The sequence below is a fragment of the Antechinus flavipes genome, chromosome 1, assembly GCF_016432865.1.
Source record: "Antechinus flavipes isolate AdamAnt ecotype Samford, QLD, Australia chromosome 1, AdamAnt_v2, whole genome shotgun sequence".
Lineage (NCBI taxonomy): Eukaryota > Metazoa > Chordata > Mammalia > Dasyuromorphia > Dasyuridae > Antechinus > Antechinus flavipes.
In genome coordinates, this window is record NC_067398.1 from 63845755 (window position 1) to 63869503 (window position 23749).

Here is a 23749-nt window from a genome sequence, read left to right on the forward strand (position 1 = left end):
AAAAAAAATTATCTGACTTCTGTGATCAAGCTTCAAAACAAACTGAGTCCTTTGAAATTTGGAAATAGGAAAATCTGAGTTTTTCTTATTTATTTAATATGTGTATTGGAAAGAATGCTGGACTAGAAATTGCATTTCATACATTCAGTGTATGTATGGAGTGACTCAGTAGATGCAACACTAGATGTAGATTCAGAAAGATCTGACTGATTTCAGATTCAGCCTTAAATGCCAACTATTCACTAAGTCACACTGTCTCTATATGCCTCAGTTTCTTTATCCATGAAATGGATCTACCTAGCAAGATTGTTCACAGAATAAAATGACATAATATTTATAAAATGTTTTGTCAGCCTTAAAGAGAAATACCAGCTATTATATTTACTAATTGTGTAATCTAGATGACCTTAACTTTAAGGGCTTCTATGGCCACCTTTAAAAGATGATAATAATAATAATAATACCTTCTCTATTTATTTCAAACAGGGTGCTATGAGGTTCAAATTTATAAATCTTCTTAAAGGTCACCATGTGCTTCTCATAATTTGCCTCATTTCATGTAAGTCCTTCCACTACAAATAACCCTTGATAGGTAATTGGGTTAATAATCCAAACATTCACGTTTAATTTAGGAATAGGTTCCAGGTATTTTTATTCTATAATCTTTTTTTTTTGTTCTCCAGAACTCCAGCAAGCTTATCTTCCTAATTAGGTATTGTTTAGGCTAATATAAAAATGAACTTGAATTTCTGAGCATATACAGTGACAACCATAAAATGAAAGCTGGGAACATAGCAAACTCTAGGAAGGAACTGTCACAGTTGGAAAAATACACACTGTGGAAATGCCACAAAATAAATAAGCTACATATACATAACTGAAAGCTGAATCCAAATTTTTTTTTTCTTTTGGAGGAGATGAGGAACTGGTAGAAAGCAGTGCTTCTATATAGTGGGTAAAGTATGATGCATTTAGTCAATCAATCCCAAGCATTTAGTGTATCTGCATTTAGCTTAGGCAAAAATCATTTAACTCTAAAAAGTCTTTGACTTGAAAATATTTTGATTTGTAGGTCTCAATGTTTAATCTTCTGGAATTCTGAAACCCTTTTTTTTTTTTTTAACTTCCTCAGACAAGCCAGGGGAGACAACACTGTAGGAGATAGTTTGGAGCTGAGGAGCTTCCTTCATTCACTCTACAGCTTCATCCCAACTACAACTGAGAGAAAAGCTAGGTAAAAGCAATACTCAGAAAAGAGTCCTGGAGAAAAAATCTTAAATAAAATAAGGATTGGCCCATTTCAGCGTGCTTGTTTCAAGGAGACGGATGGCCTGCAAACAAAACGTGAAATTATTTGAAATAAAAGGTACATGAAGATTTCTGTCTATAGACAGAAGAGGAAAACTCACATCAAGAATTTCCTTATTGGCTTTCGGAGAAGTAGCCTCTCTTAACTCTTTAATGGCGACAGGAATTTTCACTTTCTCTCCTTCTGGAATCCACAGTCCCTGTAATAAGAACATTGAGGTGAGAAGTTCTCCTATTATAGGAAATGCCATTCCTGGTACTTCGAATTACAAATGAGATTATTTTTATTGAAAATATACCTCATACAGATCCATAGAAGAGAACATATCCAAGTTCAGAAGGGAATATATATCAGGTAATATAATGGAACTTCTATGTTAAATTTAATATAAACTTAAAAAAAAAATCCAAGCTATATACACTAGAGAACCAGGGAGGCATGTTCCAATCATTCTGTTCTTTGAGTAAGGATATGTTTATGCTTGTTAATTTTAAGTTCATAATAAAAATAAATATTTTTTTAAAAGCTCCAATTGGATAAAATGTTTCTAATCTAAGTCATTACTTGCCAAGGAGGACTGAAAAAGAAGACTGTGATTTCTAATGAACTATTTAAAAGGTAACCTGCCTTGCATGAATACATTTATGAGAAAAAGGATTACCGAATGTTGAAGCTAATGTACAACAGTGGGTTTAGGACTTTGAAGAAACATATATGGGACTTAAAGGCATTAAACCATGAACAAGGAAGAATTTTAATGAAAATAGAAAACAACCCATTTTAGACCTCCAATTTGTTCCCTTTTCCTGCTTTATTTATATTCACTTCATTCAAAGACAAGCTACTCTTCATGACAAAATATTTGAGGTCCATTGCATAAGCTGTCCCCAGGACCATTGATGTCCCACAAAAGCTATGAAAGCATAATCAGTCTGAGAAAGACTTTGGAAACTCCCAGGTCTTTGAAGCTACAAACATCATGTGGTAAAAATAAGAAAAATATATACCTATAATACACCTTTCTGTTGCCATTGTTTGTGGTACTGGCACTTCACATGTGTATGTATCCCTATCCACAGTCCATGTATCAGTCCGATCAAAGGCCTTTTATCCACTTTATGACCACGTGTCTGGATCATCTTACCTTATACACTGTGCCAAAAGCTCCAGAGCCAAGGACTTTGATCTTTTTAAATTCTGTCTCCTTGAGGATCCGTAAAAGAGCCTGATTGGGAGCTTCTCCACTGGGGGTAAGAGGCTCAACTAGCTATAAAGAAAAAAATGAAAGGACCTGTTGAAAAGTTGCAAATGATACATAGGGACAGTAAAAAGTTCAGAGCATAACCATTCATAGAGATCAAATACTAAGGAACAGTTGTGTGTGGTTCTTATTTAATTCCAATTAATTACTGGAAAAAATTTGAATAGCCAAGAGATATTGTCTCCAAAAGAGCATGAAGGATGATTGAAGATAGCAGCAATTCACTTGGAAACATTGTTTGCTCTGTGGAATATATAATGATCCAACAAAGTTATAATATTGGAAATGTATTTCCATGGAAAGGAAAATTCCACTGAGACAAGAACTGAAAGCAACTGGTGAAGAAGGTATCTAGGTGGTAGCCTTCTTAATGCTATATTGGGATTATGAGTGGAAGGGACCATTGAGGCTAGCTAGTTCTACACTCTCATTTTCGAGATAAGAAAACCTGAGAAATAATTGCCTTGGCCAAATCCATATAAGTAAGTTCAGAGGAAGGACCTAAAATCAAGCTCAGTTCTCTCCACTGCACCACAGGCATTGTTGTCTAGTAATAATTGTTGGAAGTTGTAGTTCCCCCCCTTTTTTCTCTAACAAGAGGAACTATAATAGAGGTCTTGAAATCACTACACCATACAGTCTAGCATAGCACCGAGTACACAGTAGGTGGTTAATAAGTAGTTGCTGTTATGAACTGACTTATAATTCCAAGTACATCACCATACATATGGAGCTACCTAATAGAAGCCTGTTGTGACATATGTATTTTCCATTCATGATATTGTAAATGAAGTCATGTATTGATGCCTCATCATGGTATGAGACAACTCTGGGTTCTCTAATATAATGAAAGCTTTCAAGAAGAGATCCAGTCATGAACTATGAGATTAATAAAATTTGGTTCCATTTATCACTTGAAGGTTAATCAGAGAGAGTATTTGAATCAGGATCCCTCATTGCATAATCAAAGCTCTTTATTATAGAAATCTAGCTAGTTACATAATAAGCTCCGAAATGGGCAAAATGGAAGCTTAGCCTCTTACCTCTCTTTCTTGTAGCAGCCTGCGTAGTGTGCGTTTACGGACAATATGGCGCCTTCGAATGAAGAGACCAATACCAAGGCTCAAAACTATTAGTAAAAGAAAGCCACCGACAATTCCAATAGCAATGGAAGAAATTCTGGGGCTGGAATGGAGAATGAAAAAGATAAAAACATGTTTTACGGACTTAAAAATGATTTTTATAAATTAAAATTTAATTAAAAATAATATTGAGTATATTTTTTGTGTTTTGGCATACTAGCCATTAAAAACAAGTACCTCTTCCCCTTTATCTCACAAATAAAAATCCATATCAAAGACAAAAAAACAACAACACATAAATGTCACATATCACCATATGAAAATGAAAAGTATAGGAAGTGGTAGTCATAATTCCCTCTGTAGGGAACGGGAAAAGATGCAGTTAAGACTGAGAACAGAAAAAACAGGAGACTTTATAACATTCAAAGTACAAAAAAAAAAGAAAAGAAAGAAGGAAAGAAAGAAAGAAAGAAAGAAAGAAAGAAAGAAAGAAAGAAAGAAAGAAAGAAGAAAAAAGAAAGCTGGCTTTCCTATGTTTAGACATTTGCCTAGTTGCTATTCCTTGAAAAGGTTGACCCTCAAACTAGAGTACTCTCTAGGATTACCTCCACCTGTCATTGCCTGGCTTCCTCCAAGGCATACCTCAGATTCCACCTTCTGTAGGAGCTTTTTTCTGGTCCCTCTACTGGTAATTAGATTACCTTCCATATAATTCTATGTATACTTTGTAATTACCTAGTTATTTAAATGTTGTCTTCTCTCTTGAAGAATTAGCTATTTGATGTCAAGGAAATATTTCTTTCTTTTTCTTTTATTATAGCTTTTTATTTACAAGTTATATGCATGGGTAATTTTACAGCATTGACAACTGCCAAACCTTTTGTTCCAATTTTTCCCCTCCTTCCCCCATCTCCTCCCCCAGATAGCAGGTTGATCAATACATGTTAAGTATGTTAAAGTATAAATTAAATACAATATAAGCATACATGTCCTAACAATTATCTTGCTGTACAAAAAGAATTGGACTTTGAAATAGTGTCTATTAGCCTGTGAAGGAAATCAAAAATGCAGGCAGACAAAAATATAGGGATTGGGAATTCTATATAATGGTTCATAGTCATCTCCCAGAGTTCTTTCGCTGGGTGTAGTTGGTTCAATTCATTACTGCTCTATTAGAGCTGTTTTGGTTCATCTCATTTTTGAAGAGGGCCAGGTCCATCAGAATTGATCATCATATAGTATTGTTGAAGTATATAATGATCTCCTGGTCCTGCTCATTTCACTCAGCATCAGTTCGTGTAAGTCTCTCCAGGCCTTTCTGAAATCTTCCTGCGGGTCATTTCTTACTGAACAATAATATTACATAATATTCATATACCACAATTTATTCAGCCATTCTCCAATTGATGGGCATCCACTAAGTTTCCAATTTCTGGCCACTACAAAGAGATCTGCCACAAACATTCATGCACATACAGGTCCCTTTCCCGCCTTTAAATCTTTCCTTTTTAAAAAATCTCCCTTTTTTTTTTATTACTAGTATTTATCACAATATCTAACTCATAGGAAATACTTAGCAAATGCTTGTTGACTGACTAATGAATTAATGTATGTATACTTGTAGTACTTACCCAGGTGTGGGACAGCCTTCAAGACCTGGACCGTCACAGCTGCAAAAGAAGGAAGAAAAAAAAAGCAACATCAGTTATTACATCTTTAAAAATTAATCAAAGTCATATTCCACTGAATCCTATTGGTCACAAATGAATTATTATTACTTTCTTTTAATCTGATCCACTAGGTGACAAAATAAACCTCCAAACTGATATTTACATTTTTCTTCAAAATCTGTAAAGTGATTTACATGTATTTTCTATGATAATTATGTTAATGGCATGATCCATGTTGGAGGAATGTTATAAATGTTTCCTTTAAATGTGTCTGTAATAGACAAAAATGTCTCACAATGGTCTGGATGGTAGGTAAGGCAATGTATGAATGGGTATGACCATTGTCCACATGAAAAAATCCAGTCAATCTTACAGATTTCTAGATGTGTAGCACTTCATACATAAAAAGCATCTGGATACCTGCCCCTCACCCCCCCATTTTCATTTTAAATAAGATGAGTGAAGTTAAGAAAATTCAAGTAATATAAATATGAGAACCAACTCTATTCCCTCCTCTAGATCTTTACATTTTTAAGGTTTGTGAGCAAATAACCTACTTGTTCACTGTTATTACTCATACTCACCTTTTTCCCAATAAAAATTTCTTTGATGAAATGTCTTTTATATGAAAGATATCATTAGAAATATTTGACTTCCTCCTTATTCCCATCATAGTGCCCTTTAGGTTCAGTCCTTATTACAATGTCTGACACATAGTAGGTTCTTATTAAATGCTTGTTGACTTAATTTGCACTTTGGAGTTAATAGTGTCCCCAGATTTAGTCATATAGTGGCAAATTTGTCTATCAACATGTTACTTGATCATAATTAATCAATATAGACTCAGATAAGTGGATGAGGGCTTGGCTGACCTTGAAGTTTGGGGAAAATGGACTTAGGCTCTGCTGCTAACACAAAATAGTTTCATGGCTTAACTTTTCAACGCTCCCAAACTAAATTGTGCTCACTGAGACTAAATTATAGGTGGAATACAAATCTGAATTAGTAGAGAAAGTTCCCATGACAAGAGTTTTCTGCTTTGCTGAAATAATTAATTTAGACCCCTTTCCTTCTCTACTACCTCCTCCCATCCTTCCCATTCCAAATAGATTGATTTTTTCATTACTATCAAGATTTTTGAAATTAATTTCCCCCATATCTATTAATTTGAATCAAATTTAACTGGTCAGTTTCTGTCGAATTGATGACCTTTTGGAGGTGAAATAAATTGTAATAGCATAGGTTACTTCAAGCCCTAATCAAAATGAGAAACTATCTTTTTATAATTTCCTAAGCTTTCTAAGACCTTCCCATGACCTCTCCTTTTCATTCATTGTCCCAATGCCAAAGGAAAAATTCCTCCTGAGTGCTTAGTTGAATTAATGGCAGAATTTATAAACCTGTGGCCACAAAATTTGTGGGACCAAGCCATCGGCGATAAGGCCAAGCATTATTAATTGCAGAGTTGTATTTCTTTCCAGGCTCCTTACTCAGCTTCTTTGCCACCCGAGGTTAAAGTGATTTGTGGTCCCAGGAGAAGAGAAGTGCAGAAAATAGAAAACTATTATAAAAGTTTAAAGGCTTAATCACATTAACATGTCCCCTCAGCCACTGGGATTATAACCTAGTTAGAGTCCTGTCTATTAAAAATTCTTTTCCCTGGAGATGACATCTCTAAATGTTAATTGTGTAAGCAAATGTCACAGATAGATTGGGAGGAGCCCCCAAACCCATATTTAGTAAAGATCTGCTTCATACCCCTCTTGAGTAAAAGATTATGTAGAGCCAGAAAAGGGCTAAAGATGGATAAATATCCAGGCTCAGAATTAGGGAGATGAGGTTGTATTGCATTTGGGAAACTGACTAATGCTTTCAGCATTTTCCAAGCAACTTAATGATAAAAAAACACATCTTAAAAAAAATTTACTAATATTTTCTTGATAATTTTGACTACTTGTGGAATATTACTATCAAAGAAGCAAAACTACAGGGAGTCCAAGGGGTAATGTCTAGATGCATGTAAGTGTAATGTAAGTGGGATATAAGTGGGCTGTGGAGTATTATTGCCAATGATGATTCTTACACAGGAAGTGTTTGTTGCCAAATATTCCACTGAACACATGAGTGCTGGAAAAGTTGGTTGCATAGTAAGAAGGAGAGTTAAGAATTTGTTGTTCATCAATTTTTCGATTGTTTCTGATTCTTCAAGAGCCCATTTAGGGTTTCTTGGCAAAAATACTAGAGTGGTTTGCATTTACTTCTCCAGCTCATTTTACAGAAGAAATAATTGAGGCAAACAGGGTTAAGTGAGTTGCCCAAGGTCATACAGCTAGTAAGTTTAAGTTTAATTTAAGTTTGAACTCCATTATGCCATCTAGCAGCCCCAAGACTTGACCCAGCCAAAATTTGAACCCAAACTTTTATCTCCAAATTCAATGTTTATTCTACCATTTTATGCTATACTTATGGCCTAGGATATTAAAACCCAGATTAGAATTTCCAGTATGCTAGGTGAAGTTTGTATGGAGGATTTACTGGAGCCTATGAATAAGAAACACACAGAGAAGAACAGCATGGATGGCCTGTGATCTCATGCTCAAACCCATGAAATCACAAATGTGTTGAAATTTCAAACTATATTTAGTGAAGACATGTTGTCTTCAGTATAAGGAAACAGAGTTTCTGATCAACTGTCAAGAAGGTATGTTGCCTAATAAAGGCTGATGAGACTCTGAAAATAATGAACTCTGAACTTCAAAGGGAACAGGCAGGAGAAGTCAGATAGGACTGTTAATGATGTGATAATGATAATGAAAAATTTTAATAGGCATTGGAAAGATTACAAGAGCCTTAGTTCCCTTATTAGTGGCATTTACTTTCATCATGACATATTCACTCTGACTTAGGAAAGTTTGGAAAAGTCTCAAAAATGTTGGATGACTCATGATTTACACTTTTTGAACTTAACTTTGGGAATCACTGAACTTTGTTTTCTTTAATCAAATTAGAGACAGAACTGCTTGCAACAACAAGATTATGTGATGATCAATTCTGATGGATGTGGCTCTTTTAAACAATGAAGTGATTCAAGCCAATTTCAATAGACTTGTGATAGAGACAGCTGTGTCTAGAAAGAGAACTGTTGGGTCTGAATGTGAATTACAAAATAGTTTTCCCAACTTTTTTTTGGTTTTTGTTTGTTTGTCTTTTGTTTTTTTTTTTTTCCTCATATTTTCCCTTTTTGATCTGATTTTTCTTGTGCAGCATGATAAATGTGGAAACATGTATAGAAGAATTGTACATGTTTACCATATATATTATATCATATATTGCCATATAGACTTGCTGTGTAGGAGAGAGAGTTGGGGAAGAGAGGGAGTAAAATTTGGAATACACGATTTTGCAAGGGTGAATGCTGAAAATTATCTCTACATGTATTTTGAAAATAAAAAGCTATTATTTTAAAAAATAGAGATAGGACTATTGGATGGAACAAACTTACTATGAGAAAATACCAAAATTCAAAATAAATTACTTCTAGGGCCTGAAGACACTTGTTTTTATGATCATTGTAGTCTGTACCAGGCATTAGGCTTTCTTTACTATGACATCAATCCTGATGAAGAGATGCTTTTTCAGTACGATTTTTGCATTTGTATTATATTAAAACAATCAATGCAGCCACTAAGACAGTGAAGTATTAACCCCTGAACCCAGACCAACACACAGAAACTAGTTCAACTGCCTGGATGTGTTATAGTGGCAGAAAAATGGCACATGTTGATATAACCTTAGCTTCTTATCAATTGCTTTCAGAGAAATTCATTTGTAATTTTACATTTTATTCTAGTCAACTAAATCTTTTACTTACCCATAAGTACAATTGGGATGGCATCGTTGGCAAACCTTATTTGCATCAGCATATTTCCAGACCAAGGTATCATTTTCTCCCATGATTCCAGCTGGACAAGTCTTAACACAGTGTGGACCATCTATAAAGTGAGCACACGCTATACATTTGTCAGGACCCTAGAAAAAAAAACAAAGTAAATTTGTAAGCTTTATACTTTAGGTAGCAATGTTTTCTTCAGTTCTGTATTTTATCCTAAGAAGGGAGAAAATAAGTTAGATATTTCAACCCTGATACTGAGTCAATGTGATATTATGCATAGATCACACTAGATTTGGAGGCAAAGAATTTTGGTCTACTATGTAAAAGAAGCTACTTGACCTCTCCCTTACATTTAATAAGATGAACAAGTTGGACCAGATGATTACTAAACTCCTTTCAATTTTTAAATCTTAATTCTAAATTTTTCATTTTGTCTTTGCTTAGGCATTCAATGAGGGAAAACCTACCACTTCAAACCAGGTCATTCCAATTGGGGATAGCCCCTTGCCTTAAGGGTAAACTTACTCCTTTCACCTTAGTTTTTTCCACTGGAGACTGAATCAAATAATAGAATAATAGAATCCATTCTCCAAAATGTCAGGGATAGCTATTCTGTACTCTCCCTCTACTTCCCTCTATCCATTGAAACTTTTTAATGTAAGGCTTAATATGCCCAGTTTTTTCCATCAGTCCTAACGAGGTATGGACCTAATGCCATGGAAACAAACTTGGTTACCTTTCCCTGGAAGTTTACCAATGTCAGTTCTAAGTTGAGTCACCCAGAATATTTATGAACATGAGAAGAATATGAATCATTAATATAATTAATATGCCAAGCCCTGTGACTTCCTTAGGAGGAAGTGAGTAGAGGAATCTGTATCACGTAATACTGCTGTGTTTCTGCTTATTGTATAAGCATGGGCTCAGACTTAGGTATATTAAAGGATGACTATAAGTGACATTTTACTTCCCAGGACACTGTAGGAAGATACTTTACTATGAAGCTTCCAGGGGATGCTTCTGAGCTATTCTGCAGCAACTTCTCTGAAGGTTATGGATTATGAACACTGTTCTCTGAGTAAAATACAGAAAAGATCCTTATTCTGGTGATGTTTGTTGCTTGTGAGGTGAGGCTGTTAGATATGTTTCTTACCGGTCCTGTGCAGGTTTGATTCTGCACCTGAGGCAGACACTCAGGATGGCACTGCATACATTTCAGATCCTCCATGTATTCTCTTGGTTCTCTGGGAGAAGAAGAAATGAAAAAATTGATCAGTGCTTCTAACTGGAATTCTGAAAGAGTCATTTTTTATAGAATACAGGTTTAGATTAGCTCAGATGGCAGGTTTATAATTATTTGAAAGATAAATATCTCTTATGTGATCCAACATAGAAATACAGTCCAACTTAATGGCATTGATTCAAGGTCAAACAGGTGCAATGCCAGGAAAAAAGAAAAAGATGACTCATTATTGGTTTAGATTTATTGACTACACCCATATCACCTGGGCCCATAGTCACCTGTGTGCTAGAAAAAAGCATAACAATGAATTATAAGAAAACATCTTTCCTATATTTCTCAGAGATTTGCTTTTAAAAAAATGATGAGAAAAGTCTTAATGAGATCACAAACTTTGAAAGTTATAGGTAGGGAAATACCATCTGAAGAATATGTAGGAAGCAAAGTGAGGTGTATTGAACTGTGGTTAGTGAAGGATTATTAATAAGCTACAAATGTGAATCAGAATTCACATTACCACCAACCTCCCATTACCCCTAAGATTTCATTTAGAGATTTTTTTTCAAATAAGTAGTAATGACAATTGAGGAAAAAGTTGATGTCCGATTCAAAAGATGTGATAGTAATGACAGATGTTAAAAAAAGTGAAATGTGAATGCTGATTAAGTCCATGTCTTTGCTCTAGGCAGCACACAATAAATGCTTAAACATGTAAATTTGACACAGATGGTTCAGATTGCAAGGAAGCATTTTCATTTGAGGCAACTGGTACTCATTAAATCAAATCCCCCCTCATAATTTGACACCCAAATTCATTTCTTCTTTCATTGTAGGCACTTGATGAAGGGAATTTTCTTGCAAAAATCCCAGCTACTGAATGGTAAGTTGTTATAAACTAATAAGAAAGCTTCTAGTTAGGATACCACAAATGTTATTTAATTAGCCTTGGTTATTATATTTCCTCAATAAGAATTGTCCTGGAAGTATTTGTACATGCCAGTGTGGTTGTACATTCCTTCCTTGATTTTAACACTTAACATTATATTAATTGAGCATAGTTGTCTCTGCAAGGATAATAATCCCAGCTCCATGAATCTTGAAGAGCTCACCTTTTTTCCTAACCACCATGAGACATTGGCTTATATTCAGACCTGAAGAAACCTAGTAGAGTAAGGTTGAACTTAAATCTTCTTATTTACCTATCTACAAATACCAAATCTTCTCCATAATTTAATTTCATCTTCTTGAATTCAACACTTTATTCCTAACTAGTTATTTATATGTCTAACTGCTCTTTTCCCCATGTCAACTTCAAAATTTCCTCTTGGACTTCCATTTGGGTTGATCTAAAAAATGTTAAACATTATGTTTAGTCAATTCCAACATGTTTTGTAGGTATTTTGCTTAGTAATCAAATGACTTTTTAATTGAGGGTTACATTTTTGCTTTTCTCAGGATTTTCCACACAGAGCAGAAGCAGCGAGAAAGAATTTGTATAGATACCATTTGGGGATGAAGGGCATCTTTGGGAAAGTATATTAAATTAGAAAAGCACACATGGTTTTGGTTCTGATTGGGTCCAAAATGCTTGTTGGATAACTGTACAAATATGTATGCATATCTTGGATTTAACATATGTTTTAACATATTTAACATGTATTGGACTACCTGCCATTGGGGGGGGGGGGTGGAGGGAGAGGAGGGGATAATTTGGAAGAGAAGGCTTTGCAAAGGTCAATGTTAAAAAAACTACTCATGCATATATTTTGTAAATAAAAAGCTTTAATTAAAAAAATGCTTATTGCTTCTAGCTGTTAAATGTTTTTGTAATCAACATCACTCTGAATCATCAAGAAAATTCAGATGGTGCAGATTGAAGACTATAAGGTACAAAGATAGACACAGAAATAGATGCCCTATAGCTTTATTCTATATGTATTTAAAATCTTTGGGGGGCAAAAATAATGTTCTAATTTTTTTTTCCTTGAGTGAAGTATGAAAACTCCTTCCACTGAAACAAATTCAGCTCAAGAATACTTGAAGTCCTGAAAAATAAGGCTATTCCATCATGTTTATATGACTTTTATGTGTCAAAGTCAGGACTGATGCCATATCTCCCTGACTTTGAAACTGGGCTACTGTTCACTCTATCATGATGTCTCATCTCAAACAGATGAAACATAGCTATTCAAAAGATGATAACTGATTCTTTATTCCTGTTATGATATTTAGTAGCTGTGAGACATTTGAAACGTCACTTCAATTCCCTGTAAACTACCTTCCTCATCTTTAAGAAAAGATCTCTCTCAGATTGCTTCCTACTCTAGAGCTTATGATTATAATTTTTTCTATTGAAATTAGAGTAGAAATAAATGGTTTTAAGGTGCAATAAGAGATTCAGACCCAACATTAAAAAAAAAAAAACCCAAACAAACCCCAAGACAGAAGATCTTGTCTAAAGCCCTCCTTTTTTTGAAGGATCTGAAGCAGAGAGAAGGGAAATAATGAGGGACACTAAACATTGCAATGGGTTTGAAATGGAAGTTAAAATAGCATAAAGTTTTGTTAGGTTTTTTCCACTCTGAGATTGTTTACATAGGGTCTTGCCTAAAAGTGAGCCTTTTTGTGTTTGTAATGGAGACATAAAAGTTTATAGATAATGAGAAAGGAAGCATTATTCTTTCCTTTGTGAGACTAGGGTATCAACACCTCCACAAGAATAAATAACCAATACATGTATCTATAATTTCACCACAATTTCCCAGCAAGTTCCTTGAATCCACATGAAGTGATTTATTTTGCAGAAAATCCAATTTTATGCATAATACCCACATTGTGATAAATAAATTAAGCAGCTGTTTTGGTGTTAGACAAACATATATCCAGAAAGTTGATGCCCACTGATAATAAATCCCTCTGCCCCAAGACTTGTAAATTGATCCGAATTTGGAGGTGGGCAATTGCATTTGAGAAGATTATAATGAAACAAAAACCAGAAGTTTGAAGGAAGCAGGCCTTAGAAGTAATGAATGAAAAGCAGAGTTACTACTTGAGGGGGAAAATGGAACATCCTGAAAGATGAAGCCAAGGCCTGAAGAATACATCTTCTTCAGTTGATGGGCTAAGTGAGGAAACATGATCCTGTGGTATTTGCAGAACATTTTGTTTTGCATTTCAAGAAAAATTATTTAACAAAGAGTTCTGAATCAGGATGCATAACTTTTCAAATCTTAGGATGAAGAAATGAATAAAGATGATAATATATGTGACTGAGACTTTATAGGATGTTAATTTCTTAAGATACAGAGAAAGCCTGGAGTTTAGCTAATTTTGATTTCTTAAACTAAGAAGGTATTGCAGAATGTGCTGAGATCAAAGGTAAATTCTCAGCATTTGTTATAGCACTTTACAGAGTACTTTCCCATATGTACCTCTTCTCATTTGATCTTCTCAACAAACATATAAAGTCGCTGAAAGAGGATAAATAAAGAGGAAATATGATCCCACTCAGCTACTTGGATTTGTTTTAGGTTGGATTATAATGAGTGTAAACCTGCCACCCCTCCAGAGAATAGTAATTCAATTTCTATGGTAGGTTAGGAATTACAAACACCATTATCATCGAAAGCCTTAAGGTTAATCTTGAGGGTAAAATAAGTCTTCATAGGACACACCTGAGACTTGGGTTTCAAACTGAATGGTAATAAGGAACAGATAATTCAATACATTGTCTGGGAATTCATAAACACAAACATGCATAAATTGTGCTAATATGTGGAGACAAGGATTACCCAGAATCATCTTCATGGTGTGATTAAAAAACAAAACAAAGCCCAAAGTGGATCTTCTTAGAAAGATACTTAATCCTTCAATTATTGGCATTAAATTCACCTCACTGTTGAAGGTGATACCCAGAGGCTATTTTGATCAATTCTTAGAAATTCTTCAGAAATTTTTATAAATAATTTAGAAATTAGGAGTACAAGTGGACACACTTACTTGGGTTCCTAAATTTGTAATATTTATAGTTCTACCACATAGTATAGGATGCACCAGGGGAAAGTGGATTTCTAATCACAGGGAGTCTTTGAGCATATGATGGTTGAATATTTATTAATATGATATTTGTTAGATTCTTTTGTTTGGGATGGTTTAGGATTTGGATAGCCAATGAGTTTCCTTCCAATTCAGTTCAGTGATTCTGAGCAGGGTATCAAATGAGAAAACATGCAAAGCACTTTGCAAACCCTAAATTACATAAATGTTAGCTTATTGTTATTGTGGTGATTATAAATTATTAAGTTATAAACAAGGCAGAAAGAAAATTCTCTCAAAAGATGAGTTAAAACTGTGACTCTGACATTTATTTGCTACCTCTGTGAATGTGGGTAAAGAGGCAGCGAAACAGTGCTTAGAGCTTCAAAATAAGGAAAAACTAAACTTGGTCTCCTTGAGTGACCAGTGGCAAGCCACTTAGCCTCATAAATCCCCTCATTAGTGGAGGTATTCTACACAAGGATGAAATCTCAGGTACAAATAAAAGGAGCATAGCTTTTGTTTCTACTACATTGAATTCTACTACATTGAATTGGATGGGGGAAATTACTTTGGAAACCTTAAGGTATGACATAATGAGCTATTATTTTATGGGGAAGACATGAAAACAACTATGAACCTTTCAAATTTAATCTTTGCAGTCAAGTGAATATTTTCCTTTTTGACTTCAACAGAGAACTCCAAAGAAAAAAATTTCTTACCCCTCAAAAATGTTGCATTTTGCGACACATTTCTTGTTACGGCTTACATGGCGACAAGACAAGCAGTGACTTGGTTTTGGACCCCAGCAACCATCAGATGAGCACAATGCATGACAAACATGCTCCAGAGCCTCTGAAGAAAACAAGTTTCAGTGAAGAGCCTTAAGTACACCAGTTGTTTTAGGACATGAAACCTCTGGCTTTTGTGTTGTGCAATATTTCACAGAATCTCAAAAACTGAGAGACAGCTAGATGGAGTTAGGAGGACCGAATTCCAATCTGAGTTTATAACCCATGTGATCTTAAGCAAATTCACTTCTTACACCTCAGGTTCCTAATCTTTAAAGTGATGGCCTCCGAGATCTCTTCCAGCCTTTGGTTTATGTTCTGAAGCACGTGACTAAGAATCTCCAATAAGTGGACATGTACTTATTCAATCAGAAAGTACTCCCCACAAAGGCAGCATATTCTAATGATCAGTAATCTACCATATGCCAGGAAATGCACTTAGGGCTTCACAAATATTCTTTCATTTGATCCCCACAACAATCCTGAGAGATGGGTTCTAAAATTATTAGTATTTTACAATTGAGGAAACTGAGGGAAATGGGCTAAGAGACTTATCTAGAGTCACATACCTAATAAATGTCTGAGGGTAGATTTGGATCTAGGTTTTCCTGACTCCAAGCCCAGTGCTCTGTCTACCAGGTCATCTTGTTGTCTTTAGCTAGTTTTTTCTTATGCCAAACACAAATATTCCCCCTGGTACCCATTCTTCTTACTGAGATCATGCAGAATTGATCTAATCCCATTTCCAAATTTTAGTCCTCCAAATTTTTAAGATGTTTAAGTTTTTTCCCCAGGATGATGCTCATGACATGGTTTTCTTTTCTTTTTTCCTCACCATCTCTCTCATCATAGTCTGTCTCTACTTTCCTAAACTATGCTGTCCAGAACTGAGCAAAATATTTCAAACATGATCTGACCCCAGCAGAATAAGATGATATTATTATAGCTATGCAATTTGGTGGAACTGTATAGGGTAGCTAGGTGGTGTGGCTAATGGAATGTTGAATGTGGGGTTAGAAAGGTTCGAATTTTTATTTAAGACACTGACTAGTTGTGGGACAGGTCATTTAATCATCCTCAGCCTCAGTTTTTCATCAATCAATCATCATCTTTTTCAATAGTATTAGTATTATTATCTCCACCAATTCAGGCATTGTAATACCTGTCTTCAAGCAGACTCTAAAAACACTGAGAGTTTTAATCAGAGGGCAGTCAATCCCCCATCACTGAAAAGCTTAGTGCAGTGACTTGATGATTACTTGTTTTTTGACTGTTGTACTGTGGACTTGTCTCACCCTGTAGACTACTAAAAGACTTCCTTTTTCATCAAAATTGTGCACTTTGGCTGCAATTTCTACCTTCTGCATTTATAATATAGATTTTTTTTTATCCTATATCATAGGAATGCTCATGTGTTACCATCTCTATGATGAAGATTTAGGAAGTGAGAATTCTTAAAAAGTAGTTATGCAAAATACTACTGATTTTTAACTTGAAAATTTTAATCTATTTATTATACCAAAATAGTGTTTGGGAAAGCAGAGAAGGGGCAGGGGTTATTGGAGTTATGGCAGCAAAGAGAGATTATTCTGTTTTAGGTACTGAAGCTTAAAAGACTTATTATATATAAAGTCAGAAGAACCACAATAATGGAAGTATTTAAATTGGAAATTTGATTGATATACAGAAAAGACTTTATTCATATCTTTAGTTTGAATGTTGATTATTTTCATCACTGAAAACTCATCATTAGATAAACTTAGTTGAAATAAGAATTGATAAAAACAAATTTAGTCTGTATCACATAAATGGATGGATAAGTTAGTGACTAGGGATCCCTTGGTTTACTTAAATCATCATCTGAAGGATGATTTAGACATCTAAGTGAGAGCAATATCTTTCTTTGAGTCATAGCCAGTTAATCAACTTGACAATTATAAATTTTGGAGTTTAAAAGAACAGCCCCAAAGGCCATCAAGTTGCCAACAAAAATTGCTTCTACAATATCCTTGACTAGCGGTTATTCCACTGAAGGGAAGCCTACCAAGAAATCCCGTTCCATTTGGGCCAACTTTAATTGTGACAGAATTTGCCCTAAAAGCACACAGAGCAGGGGACAATCACTTACGACACTCTTTTTCATCTTTGTTGTTTGTGATTTTGGTTTTCTGACTTTTTGTTCCAAACAGTTTAGTCCAGTTTATTGTGTTTGCATAGCAGAGTTGTTTGTTTCTTGAAATGACAACATCACCATCACTGATTTCCTTAAGGGAACGTAAGCCCAAGGAAGTTATGTCCAAACCAACAACAGCAAGAGAAAACTGACCACTGAAATGAAAAGAGAAAAGATAGCATTGTAATATAAAATTATAAATCAGTTTTAAGAAAAGGAAATTCTGGGGATAGGAGTGGGGAAGGGGGAACTGAATGTGGATCACAACAAAACATTCTCACTTTTTTGGTTGTTGTTTGTTTGCATTTTGTTTTCTTTCTCACTTACTTTCCTTTTTGATCTGATTTTTCTTGTGCAGCAAGAGAATTGTATAAATGTTTACACATATTGGATTTAACATATTTTAACATGTATAACATATATTGGATTGCTTGCCACTTAGGGGAGGGGGTAGGGGGAAGAAAGAGGGGAAAATCTGAAACATAAGGCTACGCAAGGGTCAGTGTTGAAAAAAATTATCCATACATATGTTTTGAAAATAAAAAGTTTAAAAAAGAGAGAGAGAGAATTTCAACAAAAGAAGCAGCATTGCTGAGAAGCATCTTGGTTTTTAAGGAGATCCTATTCTTCTTTTCAGCCCCAAGTTTATATACACTGCAGAGAGAACTAGACTCTTGGGAGGCATGCACTGTGGCTTCTAGAGACTATAGGAAATTAGCATTAAATAAACAGCTTTGAAAGGCTTTATTATTTTTTGTCCAGGAAAGTCAGAATTTTCCAATCTTTTATAAATCTAAATAGGACCCCCAGCTTAGTTCTACTTGGAAGTTAGAGATTGGAATGGCTGCATGTCAGTGAATTCTGACTGATAGTGAATTGAGCTCTCACATCTTTTCCCTTTCTGTGATATCCTCTCCTAAATCCTGGTTACCTATCTTGAGTATAATTCTTGTCCATACTTGAAAAATAGTTCATTCATTACTAAGGTCTCAGTTGATAAGGGCTTAATCGGTGACTCTTCTCAGGAGAGTTAGAATATTCCTAGAAAATCCTAAAGGACTGGATAGATACTGGAATGGCATATGGGACAATTGAGAATATTGTATAGGGCTTGCTGCCCATTATCCTCTCAAGGTGCATTAATTAGGTGACTACTTACTCTGCTATGTCTTAGAGTTACAGAAAATAGAAATTGATTACAGAAAATTTCTGGTAGAGTAAATAATTCTCTATAGAAACTCATTGTCTCTTTGAATAAAATTGCCTTTTTTACACTATTCACTATCACAATTTATTCTTATTTGATTTTGAACGATGGGTCAATGATTAGAAACAGAAGTAGATAATTATATTTCACTGTAGTGAGAAGACACATTCTAACATATAAACCACTCTCATTGATGTGGAATATCAGAAACATAAGCAGCAAATATGCTTTTGAGATATTCTAAGATAGAGCTCTTAACATGGGGACTATGGATAAATTTCAGGGGGTCCTGAATTTGAATGGGATTTTTTTTCTTTTTTCACTAAACTCTAACTGTAATTAGCATTCTAAAAAATTATACCTGTATACATCCAGAAAAGGGGTCTCTTTTCTCCAAAGTATTCTATGATAATTCTGTAATATTATTCTATGATTCTGATTTTACACACACACACACACACACACACACACACACACACACACACATACACACACACACATATATATAATATTTATTAAAATATCAAAGGGTCCCTTGTCTCAAACAAGATTAAGAATCCCTGATCTAAAGTAAGTCCCAAACAACTCAAATCCAAAGTCTCAAAAAAAAAAAAAAAACTCCCAAACTCTGAAAAATTCTGATATAAAAATGAACTTTGATTTTCTCCAACTAAAAAAAAAAATAAATAAACAAAAACATTCTTAAGAAAACAGAAGAGAAAGCAAAACACAATGCCAAACCCATAGTGGTAAGTGATCTAGCCTCCCCACCCAAAGCATAGGAAATTTGTGGGGAAGGCATCAACCAAATTACCATCAACAACTCGACTCTCTTACAGTCTCTGGAGAGTCTCCCACTTTGGAGGTTTTCAAAAAAAGTCCAGATAAGCATTGTTGGGTATGTCATTACAAGAGTTATTCTCACGAATAGGGAAAGGGAATTGTACCAATGGGTTAAGCCAAACCATACAGGTTTGAGAAGATAAGCTTAAAGGGTCCTTCCTGAGAATACTCTCATCTTCCAAGTCCACCGTGGATGGTTTGAAGAGCTCTTTCAATTGCCACACTCCTGGAGGTCTAACGAACAAGGAGCAGTGAAATTAGAACATCCCGAGACTGAAGAATCACTGCTTGGCCACCCTGACTGCTAAAGTCAGCAGCTCTTACCCATCTCCTACTCTGGGAAAGGATGAATGTTCTGATTTTCTCACGAGCAAATTTTCTCCATATCAGTACAATGCCCCCAGACACAACATTTTGGCTACAAATTGTCTCCTGGCATCATGCCTTCCCTCTGTGGATTCTAATATCAGCATAGCAGTGAAGGCTATTCAGCAAACCCATAGGTGAACCACAATTTTACAGTTTTTTTAAAAAAGTAAACTTATCTCCTCTTCCCTTTCCCCATTCATTCATTCAACTCATTTGACAAGCATTTATTAAATAACTACAATGTGCCAATCACTGTGCTAAGGACTGAGGATATAAACAATTTACAAAATACAAAATTGTTGGATGGGCCTTTTGAAATCACTGAATGTGAAATGTGGAATAGTTACTGGCAAACAGCAAAGTGTAGGTTAGATGCCCATAGCTCAAGAGAAGCAGATGAGATGCTCCAGAGTTATCTGGAACTGGAGAACAGAAGCTGGCTTCCCAAAGGTAGATAGTGACTCATCGCAATGTGCATCCTATAAATTGGATGTCCTGAGTTTGCCTCATTTCCAGTCACCATGCAAAGACTTTAAGCACAATCTAGCATCAGGGCTCAAGAAAACGGTCCTCGCAAGGACCCACAAAGACAGACTGTTGGTAAGGTTCCTACAGAATATTCCAATGTATATTGCATATGATGATATTCTGAAGTGATGTGAATATAAGAAACATAAGAAATATGCTCTTTCCTAAATTATTCTGTACCTTCCAGGCTTTGCTCAGGTTCTACCTGCCACTGATGATCTTTCCCAATTCCTCCAGTTATTAGTGTTCTTTTCACTCCCCAGAAATTATTTGTATTTTCTACTTGCCTCTCTGATTCATATTATAAGCTCTGAATCTGCTCCTTACCTTAGGGACAAACCATTTCTTGTTATTTCCATATCTCTAATGCATATCATAGCTTTTTGAACATAGTGGGTGCTTAATAAATGCTTACTACATTAATTAAATTGAATAAATTTCTGGCCAAAGGGGAAGAGATCCAGAGTAACTATACTTGAGGATCAAGAGGTATAACTGTTTTGTAATCTGAAAGAAATAAGCTTTTACCAGACTTGAGTTTACTTGGTAATTTACACATTGATAAAGAAATTTTTCCTACACAGAACCCGTTTTTGCCAGAGAAATTTTTATGTGACCCTGGGTAAATAGGTATTCAAAATGGATAAGGTTTGGTTCTCATGATCTTAGATATTACTACATACCCATGGTTAGGATTGCTGGCTACTTACTGTTGCTTTGTTCGGCCCCGTATAATTTCCAGATGTTCAAAAGCATGAAGGTCAGTCATGTTTTCAGGCCAAGCCTGAATCAGCAAAAATCCTGTAAGTCAATATGTTTCACAGGATCATAGATTTAGAGTTAGCAGTAGTAGTTCCCAAAGGGGGAGGAGGGGAGAAATCACATTCCTATAAATATGCATCAATAAAATAGAAAAAGGGATGAACTGAATAAAAATTAGAAAGCCAAATAAACATAAAAGAGGATATATTATTTGAAAATAGAGAAGAAATAGAAAAACTTGAACAAATTATAGAAATTAAATGTAAAATAAAAGGTTGTTATTTGAAAAGACTAATAAAAATCTATGTCAATTTTATAAAAAATGAAGAGTGACAAAATTTAAATTAACAAAATAAAAAGTACTTTACAGGTCATGTAATGTCCTTAGAAAAAAACTAGTTAAAAGCAGTTACACATTTATCTGATTTTTCATGAAATTTCAACAGGAATACATGCCAAAATACTAAGTTAGGTCCTTCCTTCTTCCCTGTATATGTAGAGGAATGGGCCTATGCAAAATTACAACAAAATCTGTTCAATGTCTCTTCTGTAGCCCCCGTCCAACCTCAGGGATGGTCTTTTTTGTTTTGTCTGTCACCAAGGTGTACCCTCCCACAATAATGAAAATTATCCTTCATCTTTGCCTGATGCTTTATTGTAACTTCCATTCCTTTAAGGAGGACTCAATTACTGACTCTGTAAAACAGGGAAAGAACAGGGAATTCTCTGACTGCTCTGAATGTAATCCTGTTTCCCTTAAGCAAAATAGATGTAAGGCTACTGGGATGATACAGAAGCTTATGGGAAACAATCTAAACTAGGAGCAAGGGCATCATTGTTTTTAAAATTGATTTTAAATGATGAAATTTCAAGTGAATATTGTCTGAGGACTGGGTTCCTTTTTTAACCTCAGATTATAAGACTGGTTACGTACAGACATATGAATATATATTTAATTATTGAACTAGATTCCATGAGAGTAGTGGAAGATTTAATTTCTAGTCAAAATCCCTTCATTTAGTAGCCATTTAACCTTGGGAAATGTCACTTTACTTCTCTGGATCTGTTTTTTATCTATAAAATGAGGGATTTTTTTATTAGACGTCCTCTAAGCTTGAGTCTAGTTCTCACACTGAATGCTTTTTTGGGGAGGTTTTGTACAAACCTGATATTTCCTTCACAGTCCTGAGAATATTCAGTTCTTTGGGATCTAGCGGTGGAGTATGTGTGAAGGAATCACTGAAAAAAACATAGAAATTTATCATTCACTGAACAGACCCAATAGAAGCATACTTTTTCTGTTCATTCCCTCCAACATAAACTTCTTACCCTTTAAATGCAACAGGCAAGATAAGGAGATCGCCGCTGATTGTGGTACAATTCTCAAATTGTTTGATGTTTGTCGCATTGATGGAGAGGACATCTTTAAATTCACCAATTCCTATTCCGTTGCAAACTATGAGGAAAGCAGTCATGATTATTTGATCCAGATTTCTAGAATGAGTAACTTTCCAGATGAACTTTAAAATGTCTGCCTTACAGCCTTTGGCTTTCCACAAAGTTCTCAAAGCAAAAATAACCTTCATTTAGTTTTGCTATCAGTGGATTACTACCATTTAAATCCCATTTAGATAGGAGGAAGAATCCATCATTGAAATAAACAAGAGAGATTCAGTTCAACAATCTTATTTGTTTCAATATTGCAACATTCATTTGGTGACCACTAACCCTGGCACTTCCAGGCATGTAAAATAGGATGAGTTCAGCAGCTGAACATGTCACTAAACACAATTATTTGTCATCACCCTTTCCCTCTCCCTTTTCCATCGTTGCCATAAGAAAAGAATATTAGATTAACATTTCTGACACCAGTGTGATCTGGGACTATTTATTTCATCTCCCTGGATGGGTCTCAGTTTGCTCCTTTGTAAAATGACATTTATTTTGGGATAACTTCCAGTCCAAGGAAGTGTAATAGACTTCTTTAAGGTCTCCCTCTTTGTTCAGTAATATTATAAAATTTTACAGCAGTGGTGCTTTCATGTATTTATCAATAAGCAATTATTAATAACATCATAAATACAATTATCAGGCACGAGGGATGAAAGAAAAAAAGGGGGAAGGAAGAGAGGTTGAAAGGGAAAAAAAAGAAAAGGAAGAAGAGAGGGATGGAAGGAATGAAGCAAGAAAGGAAAGGAGAGAGGAATTAAAGAAAGAAGGGAGAGCAGTGAGCATAAAGTCTGTCCAGATCTGCATTAGTATAGTAAGAGTTTGTGTCCTCAATTCCTTTGATAGTTTGGTGAAACCTATAGACTTTGTTTTAGGAGGGTACTTATAAATTCATAAAATCAATATACTAGATTACCAAAAAAAAGAGGATGTATTGAAATATAATTGCCAAAATATTTCTTAAAAATTATATAATACAAGTAGTATTTTAAGCAGGTCTTTAAGATGTCCAGTTTAATATCATAATTACCACAATACCCCATTGACTCACAGAAGGTAGGTTGTGATGTTTTAGTGGAAGGAATATTCACTTTGAGAATAGACCAGTGTTGACAGGATCACAGATTCTTGGTTAACA

At 34.9% G+C, this 23749-nt stretch overlaps 1 protein-coding gene across 1 annotated transcript in view; it reads right to left on the reverse strand.

Moving 5' to 3' along the window:
* The window catches only part of EGFR (epidermal growth factor receptor), a 248849-nt gene that overhangs the window by 40870 nt on the left and 184230 nt on the right, over positions 1-23749 (reverse strand). Inside the window, exons 9-19 of the mRNA XM_051983949.1 lie at positions 22492-22618; positions 22328-22401; positions 21111-21201; positions 17409-17608; positions 15212-15344; positions 10368-10458; positions 9194-9351; positions 5284-5322; positions 3614-3755; positions 2454-2576; positions 1410-1508 (exon numbers count right to left, since the gene is read on the reverse strand). Of these exons, the coding sequence (XP_051839909.1) occupies positions 1410-1508; positions 2454-2576; positions 3614-3755; positions 5284-5322; positions 9194-9351; positions 10368-10458; positions 15212-15344; positions 17409-17608; positions 21111-21201; positions 22328-22401; positions 22492-22618 (1277 nt within the window). The remainder of the gene's footprint in view (positions 1-1409; positions 1509-2453; positions 2577-3613; positions 3756-5283; positions 5323-9193; positions 9352-10367; positions 10459-15211; positions 15345-17408; positions 17609-21110; positions 21202-22327; positions 22402-22491; positions 22619-23749) is intronic.